The 8147-nt window shown below is 41.5% G+C and overlaps 1 protein-coding gene across 1 annotated transcript; it reads right to left on the bottom strand.

Moving 5' to 3' along the window:
* Window positions 1–1058: 1058 nt before the first annotated feature.
* On the bottom strand, window positions 1059–5560 carry sspn (sarcospan (Kras oncogene-associated gene)). Its single transcript, XM_030790977.1, has 3 exons — window positions 5315–5560; window positions 2637–2723; window positions 1059–1418 (listed from the first exon to the last, which is right to left on the bottom strand). Exons 1-3 carry the CDS (start codon window positions 5558–5560, stop codon window positions 1059–1061), a joined length of 693 nt encoding a protein of 230 aa, XP_030646837.1.
* Between the last annotated feature and the right edge of the window lie 2587 nt (window positions 5561–8147).

The raw sequence follows: 8147 nt of genomic DNA, 5'->3' as shown, positions 1-8147 counted from the left end.
TCTTAAATTATGCATCTGACTGGATATGACATTAGAGTACAAAAGTAACTCGACGGCGTGTTTTACATGTAACAAACTGAGCTGATCAGCAACTTATAGAGTACTGTTATATGATATGACAATCATATTGTGTTTTTGAAAAATGAGCCTAAATGAAAGCAGGACTGATCACAACCCTGTTTTTGTTTAAAAGAAAAGAAAAGAAAAGAAAAGAAAGAGCAAGAACAAGATATTATGATTAACAATGCTGTAAATGGTATTGTCCGGTAAACAGTACTTCTTTAAGAAAATATGCAGTTTGCAAACAAAATAAGCTCACTCTGTGCTTTTGCCATATTAATATTCTCATTACATCACACAAAGTAAAAGGAAGATGGCATCAAATCAGGCGACAAGTTATGGATGATGCGTTTCCAAAATCATTCCAGCAGAGCTATAAGAATTCATAAACTGCAAAAAGCCCATGTTACTGATTTGGTATAAAATGTGAATCAATACATTGCTGTGATAAGGCAGTAGCTAGCCGATCTGTACTAATGGTTAAGGCCAACAGTTTAAAAAGACTAATGGGACCAAACATCACACATCCAGTTTACTGTCACTGCAGCAGGCATGGGTTTTGTCCTCCAGAGAGCGGATCTCTTATTGCCTCACATACTGGCTTCTTCCCATGAGAAATCTCCCTCCTGGCATTGGCAAAGGTAAATATACATTTATCAATGGAAAACTTTTAAAAAGCCAATATAGAAAAATACCTCAGCCCTAAAATGGACATAAAATTGGACGTAACTCCAAACAATCACACACACACACACACACACACGGACACACATAACCACTCGGGGGATTACGTTCGTTAGAGGAGCCACCAGAATAGTTGTCGGGCCCCTTTTCTCACATAGCAATTCACACCTGACAATTTTCATACAAACTCACACACAGCCACACACATTCCCACTCTCTGACACAACTGTTCATTTGACGAAAGATATGACGGTGGTGTCATCCCTTTTTCACCCAGAGCAGAGAGCTGCATCCTTGACTTGGCTTTCTTCCACCTAAGCCTTCTGCCACTGCTGGTTAGAGGGTGAGCCCATCTGGAGACCCACAAAGAACACTTGGTACCGATGCTTCCACATTACAAACGCCCCCACCATACACACAAGGGCCTGAGTCAGGTTCAGCAGGATCTGCAGGAGGTAATACAGGGGGAGCGTGCCGGTAATGGCAGAGCAGTCCGACACCCCCGCGTAGGTGAAGGTACGAGCGATGGGATCCGTCTCGTCCAGCTTACAGACGCAGTCCTCGGCCGTCTCGTGGCAGTGGAAGCCGCTGGACTGAACGTAGTGGTGGATCTCGAACGCGACGACCAACACGGAGATGATCAGACCCACAGTGCACAGAATAAAGTAGAGAAGCTGTACAGAGAAGAGAAGAGGGAGACAAGACTGAGCGTGACGTGTCTCAAGTCGAGACAGTGAGAGAGAGAGAGCCGTTAAAACGGGATTTCTCTCGAAAGGACGGGAGTTCTACCGCAGCTGTCTAAGACATTTACAGATGAAATCAAACATTAGCATCATTTTGTGAAACTTTTCTTTTTCTTTCTTCCACTTTAGCACTCAATGAATCCACCCATTGACTTCACTGATCAACAGTTCAGTTTGTACACCTGAAATCGATGAATGAATAACTGAATTAACAGATACGCCATAGATGTGTTTTAGATCTTGTTTAGTTCAGTCAGGAATTATCTAAACACACAGGCAATCATAATTATGATGTCCCCATTCGCATAAGCTTTTTTTTTTTTGTTACCCACACTTTGAAGCATATTGCTTTCCACTCCTGCAGACTCAATAAAGAAATAATATTCATTTCATATTAAGCCTGTGGCAGCCTTGTATTATTGTCCGCATGATGTAAATCTGTTACGTCGCCCGGATAACGCGAGACCGTCTATAAATACAGCTGGTGATGTGAGAGTGTGGCTGGTGCTATGTTTTATATAATTGCAAAATCCCCCGTCACTCTAAACCTTCATTTAAATCTACGCATTACATAACATGGCAGCCGCTACAAGGATAATTGCTTCCATTTTCACAGAATTTGAAGAAATTACACACAGTTTTATACCTATAAATGAAGTATAAGGATGTAAGTTTTTTTTTTGTTTAATGAAAATTAAAATGCCGCCATCTAAACTTTCTAACATGTGTAAGATGGTTCTGTTATATAAGACACAATAAGCCTCCCTTAACAACAACATTTTTTCTGTTTAGCAATAACATTTTCATGTATAATATACACGTACCTGCAATATATCAGGGTGAATACAAAGGAATGGGATTTTCTTTTCTTTTTTTTTTGCATGTGTTTCACATAGAAATATGACCTTTCTTGAACCATATCAGTGCCTTTGCTCAGAGATTAAAGTTCCTCATGTTTTAATAACTGATTTACAGAGAACATAAACAGGATTCAAATTTGGCAGGTGTTCCCAGTTTTATGGCATGTCAAGCAGTTGGCAGCGTAGTGCGGTGTGGGTCTGACTGTCCTGAAAATCTTTAATAGTGGAAATTATAGAGTACAGACTCTTGCTCAATGCCTCTCTCTTTCTCTCTCTCTTAGTTTCTTACCTTGGCAATGAATTGCATTGAGGTCCTCTCATCAGGTAAGTAGGTGATGCAGTATAGCATGAAGCCCAGTATCGACACCACACAGAGCTGAAACACATCACACAAGGTCACATTTTAACTCACCCACTTTCTGCAATCACCAAAATATAACACTATATTTCAACCAGTGAAATATCGACTGATCTAATTAAAAAACAACAACAACAACAGCAACATTTTTATTAGATATTAGACAGAATATTCGAGTGGCCCCGTGAAGTTTTGCAGTACACCTTTCCAGTTGATCTGTATTTCTGTTTTTCTAGACATCTGTCCATATGCCAACAACTCATGTGTCTTTCACGATCAGATTACGACAAATGTTGCCATTGTGTGTCATGTAATCAACAAATGCCATCCTACTGCATTGGCCTTAATCTGATTTGCAGTTCAGCTGGCCTCTTCTACTGGTTGTTTATACCATGCTTTTCATGAGTGTTGTAATCAACATTGTGCAACTCAGCATCGGGTTGTCATCTGATAATATAATCACTGCCTTTGCAAATTGAATAGTTTTCCCCCTTTCTGAGATAAAACTCTTTCTCAGGACACTTGGTGTCTTGTGACTAACGTGCGGTATCTAATTTCATTGTTTTTCCCAGGTTCTTTGGCACACACCGAGAGAGAAGATGAAGAAAAAGAAAAAAAAAAACTTGGTGACCTCAGTGTTTTTCTCCAGTGCGAGTCTCGTGAGGACTGAACTCGGGATGTAAAAGTGTCCGGAGATGTTCTCTGATGTGCTCCAGCATTGTGTGTGTGTGTGTGTGTGTGTGTGTGTGTGCGTGTGTGTGTGTGTGCGTGTGAGAGAGAGCGCATGTGTGTGCGTGCGTGCATGTGTGTGCGTGCGTGTGTGTGTGTGTGTGCGCGTGTGTTTGTGTGTGTGTGCTTGTTATCGTGTGTGTGTGTCTGTGAGAAAGCAAGAGTAAGTAGGCAAGTGAGTGAGTAATACTGCTACCTCACCTGATGAAATGACATAAACAGAATACTTAAAGAAAGATCATAAATGCTCCTTATAAAATTATGACCGATGAAATATGAAATGACTAGACAAAAGGCATGCATGCTTTTTTAAAACAGTCATAAATATCTATACGTGGTCACGAAGATCACATGGTCTGAGACACCATAACTTCACCGTCATATCCTATAACAAAGGCTATGAGAACAGAACTAAAGATCATGTCTAATATTAAACAGATGGAGTGTGTGTACATTACACAGTTTGTCAGGATTGGTGAACCCTGTGTAGTCTGGTGCTAACATTCTCATAGGGACATAACATGAGGAATTCTGTGACAGGTTTGAGACTGTATGGGCCTTCCCTCTGTGGTCTCTTCTAAAGCACATAAACAACAAAACTAACCTGTAAATTTCAGATACATCTAATGGACCCTCAGCACCAGAGATGCAGTGTATCATATTATACCACTGCTGTGCTGAAAACTGAATTAGTTGGAGAGTGGTCTTTATTGCTGCACAACGACAGGCCAATAATGACCATCAAAATCAGTCAATTAGGAACTAGCTACAAGACATTATGCTTAGCTATGAATCAAACCAACGATGAGTTGTTTGGCTTAGCAATGTGCAGAGAGTAGGGGTGGAGCTACATTTTGTTGCGGAATCTAGAAACATATTAAATGCTTTAATAAAATTAAATATAGAGTTATGCTGAGAGATAACTATTGAGCAAGTTGTCATGGAATAAATGGGATGATGTACATTGTACAGGTCAGTTGTTAGAGAGGAAGGCACCACGTGGTCTTAGAGACAAAGCGACCCAGACACAAACAGAGGGGACCTCAATCATCCTGAAGGAGCTTATTTTCTTAATTGACTCATTCACCGTTCATTACTCACGAATGAATTCATACTACAGAGAGTCACTGTACAGCTATGACGCATCAAACTGTAACTGTCAGAATGCAAATGATCCCAAACATGTTCAGGCTGATGTACCAAACACAGAAAATACCAAACTGGGAAATTTGTCTCTGTTGAAAATTGAGCAACGTTTCACCACAATCATTGCAAATGTTTACAACAAACGTTGAAGATCATGTTGTTGCCTGTCCTTCGGTAATGTGACCCTCGTGAAAGAGAGTGAGTTATGTGTTTACTGTGAAAACACAAAAACCCTTCCATGTAGACTGCGACTCCAACCACTGGGCATGCTTCACTGTTACTTATAACTGGATCCTCCTATGTCTGGTAACTGTAAATGGTCTGCACTGAATTACTGAGTTGTCATGGAACTTTCTAGGCTTAGTCAGAGGCCAGTGTTTTAATAGTCTTGTATACACCTCACTGACAAAACAGCTGTGGAGTCAACTCTCCAAACTAACCCCATTAGGAATTTAAACAAACATTCTCAAATGTTCAGAAGTTTCCAGTAATCTGCTCGAACTTTTAACTGCACATATGGCATTTATAATAAAATCGACAACGCATGTGTTCAGAATGACAGACTCACACTAGACACATCAGACCCAGTGTGTGTTTACAGTCATGTTTCCAGAATGCCCAGAGTCAACGTATTGAATTAGCATGATGGCCACATGCATGGCTCATGCAGTGCAATGGCATGCTGGGAAGTGAGGAAGAGGAGGAAGAAGATGAAGAGGAGGGCAGATGCTTACGATGATGCCAGCCCAGTGGGGCGTCTCCCTGGCCAGCAGAGAGGGGCTGATGGCCGTCATGAGAAAGGCCACGGCTGCTATGGCGACGCCTAGCAGCAGCTGTAGCACGGCGATGAGGAGAGGAAAACGGCAGCCACAGCACGTGTGGGCGTCTTCCACGGAGTGGCCTCCCCCCTCTTTCTCTCCCTTCTTCTGTGTGTTCTTATCCCCTCCACCAGATCCTGCCAGACTCTTCTCGGTCCCCATTCTTTCTCCACCTGGATTTGTCTCCTCACCCTTCTCCTAACGACGACCGTGGCTATTCTCTTTTTTTTTCCGTCCGTTCTTTTTTCTCTCTCTCTCTCTCTCTCCTTCTTTCTCTCTCACACTCTCCTCCTCCTTCTTCACTCTCGTCTAGCGTTAGACTCCGCTGTCTTTCTTTTCCCTGTCTGCACTGCCTGCCCCCCTCAACCCCAAACCACCCCCCCCCCCATTCCTGTCCCCACCTCACTGGAGGCTTTTCTCTCAGTGTGATTCCTGATCCACAACTGCTATTTGGAATGGGAGCGCAGGCTCTGAACTAATATGGAAAACATTTGGAGCGGATTCCACACGCTGCCCAAGAGCCACATATAGAGCAGTGCACAGTAGAGGAAAATAAACGTTAGAAGGGAGGGAGGGAGGGAGGGGAGGTGGGTGGGGGAGGGGGGAACATAAAGGGGGTACTTCAACACACGACCAAAACAACAACAACAATAACAATAGGTTATTCACAATAGCGCAGGAAAAAAAAAAATAGAGCGATATTAAAAACAGCAAGAGAGAAATCGAGCATGAGACGCGAAGACTGACAGAAATATTTTCTGTCACTGTTAAACAACGGTGCATGAATGCACAGCTCTGGCCAATTTTGCTACGCAGCTCCAGGATTGACTTCAAACAGAGAGCCGGGAGCAGTCACATGATTCCAGCTGGAGAATAATGTGACTACTGGGCATGTGAGCAGGCTGCAGTTAATCTCTTACAAAAAGTGTGATAAGGTGCAAATGAAACGTACAGTCCTTTTGTTTACAGCTTAGGGTTTAAGCATTCATTTAAAAGAAATGATCACATATACACCAAAAATACGCTGTGTTTAAATACACTACGTAAAAGATGTCAGTTTTTCAGCATCCTTTTAATCAACTCTTAATTTAATCAACATTTTGCTGGTGTCATATAATTTTGCAGTTGCACAGAGACTAAAATGGCTAGTCACATAGAGACTAAAATGTTAAAACTTATAAGTAGTCATAGTAGTCATGCACAAACAGCACATGCCTCACATTATTATGTGATAAACAACAAGAAAGAGAGAAAGAAAGAAAGAAAGAAAGAAAGAAAGAGAGAGAGAGAGAGAGAGAGAGAGAGAGAGAGAGAGAGAGAAACAAAAGACCACGAGTACCTCATTTGAACTTCCATGAGCCCTGGGGAGGGAATCCTCCAAACTCATCTCAGTGTGATGAGACTGCAATATTTTAGAAATTCAGCTTTCTCTCAGTTAGATTTTTAATACGTTCACTACACATCCCTAAAATCATTAAGGGACTGAATGTTTTGCTCAGTGTTTTGCAGTGCAGTGTTTTGCAGTATAAAGTTTTAAGCATCAAGTTATTTGTTTGTTTGCCAGATGATGTTACACTAATGGACTATTTTTGGTATGAGGTGCATGCTACTGGAAAAACAGTCTTCTCATACTGGTACCTGTTAACATCACTGGAGAGAGAGGATTTTTGAGCCAGGCAATATGAAAGAAATACAGAGGGCTGAGCAATGTATGAACTGGAAGAAAATGAGGGCGTTAAATTCTCTCTCTCACCAACACATGTAGATATTGCTCATAGATGAATTTCATTGTGACAATAAAAAGATATCAGACAATAAAACATCTGCAAAAAAACTTTGCATTTACGTCTTTAAAACCTGCACATAATTACACTGGTTGACTTCCGTCTATGATCAATAAATAAAAGTGAAAACTGCTGACGTAATAATGTTATGTAAGGTAATAGACATCACTGAATATGTACACTTAGGTGAGGTATATTTAATAGAAGGTCATCTTATCAATTGCTCAAAAGTATTTCTAATGACTAAACATGGCAAACAGGATTGGAGCATAATTCCGCCTGTGCAACCTTTTTTTTTTTTTTTTTTTTTTTTTTTAGAAAGACATCTTTAGAAACTTAACATAAGGAAACAAACAGAACTTCAAGGAGTCTTCTGTGACATGAACGTGAAATCGCTCTGCTTTGACAGCCTGCCATTACGGTAGAGCGCAATTTGATACGCATCCACAGAAACTTTTATTCCACTGGGAACTCCTGTATAAACACGTGCTACAACACGCACCTTAAGATCACTACATGCTCATCGTACAATTGTAGGACAGGTTACGCTAAACTGCTTCGCCCATCAAAGACGTTTAGGGAAATGAGTCAATCTGATAAGCATGCTGTCCCAAGTGGTTATGGTCATGAATAATCATTGTGAATTCAAGCAACACCCAAAAACTAAACAATACCGAGGTCATTTCACACGAATCTTACACGTCTGTCATTAGTTTCTCCACATATTGAATGTAATCGCATGTAGGCTACTGTGGTTAGCTGTCACTACGGCGTAACGATGTGAGCGCCGCTTAATTGTCAGACTTTGAGCTGGTGCAGTTTACACGTGAGTTAGGAGCTGTTCCCGAGCGAAGGCGCGCGTGCGCTCTGGTGTCCACAGACGGTGCTTTGCAGAAAGTGGCAACCCAGGCGAGCAGGCATCAGTCTGAAGTGCTGCACTACTGGACGTACGCACGCCGTACAGC

This window comes from Chanos chanos, chromosome 13, assembly GCF_902362185.1.
Source record: "Chanos chanos chromosome 13, fChaCha1.1, whole genome shotgun sequence".
Taxonomy (NCBI): Eukaryota; Metazoa; Chordata; class Actinopteri; order Gonorynchiformes; family Chanidae; genus Chanos; species Chanos chanos.
The sequence above is the reverse complement of the archived record's forward strand: the minus strand, read 5'-3'. Positions and strand labels throughout refer to the sequence as shown.

Excerpts from the sequence above, each read along its gene's own strand:
- sspn (XM_030790977.1), bottom strand. The coding sequence starts at position 5,560 with ATGGGGACCGAGAAGAGTCTGGCAGGATCTGGTGGAGGGGATAAGAAC. Across the intron at positions 2,724-5,314 it reads CCCACTGGGCTGGCATCATC|CTCTGTGTGGTGTCGATACT; the intron begins GTAAGCATCTGC and ends GATGTGTTTCAG. Across the intron at positions 1,419-2,636 it reads CAATGCAATTCATTGCCAAG|CTTCTCTACTTTATTCTGTG; the intron begins GTAAGAAACTAA and ends TTCTCTGTACAG.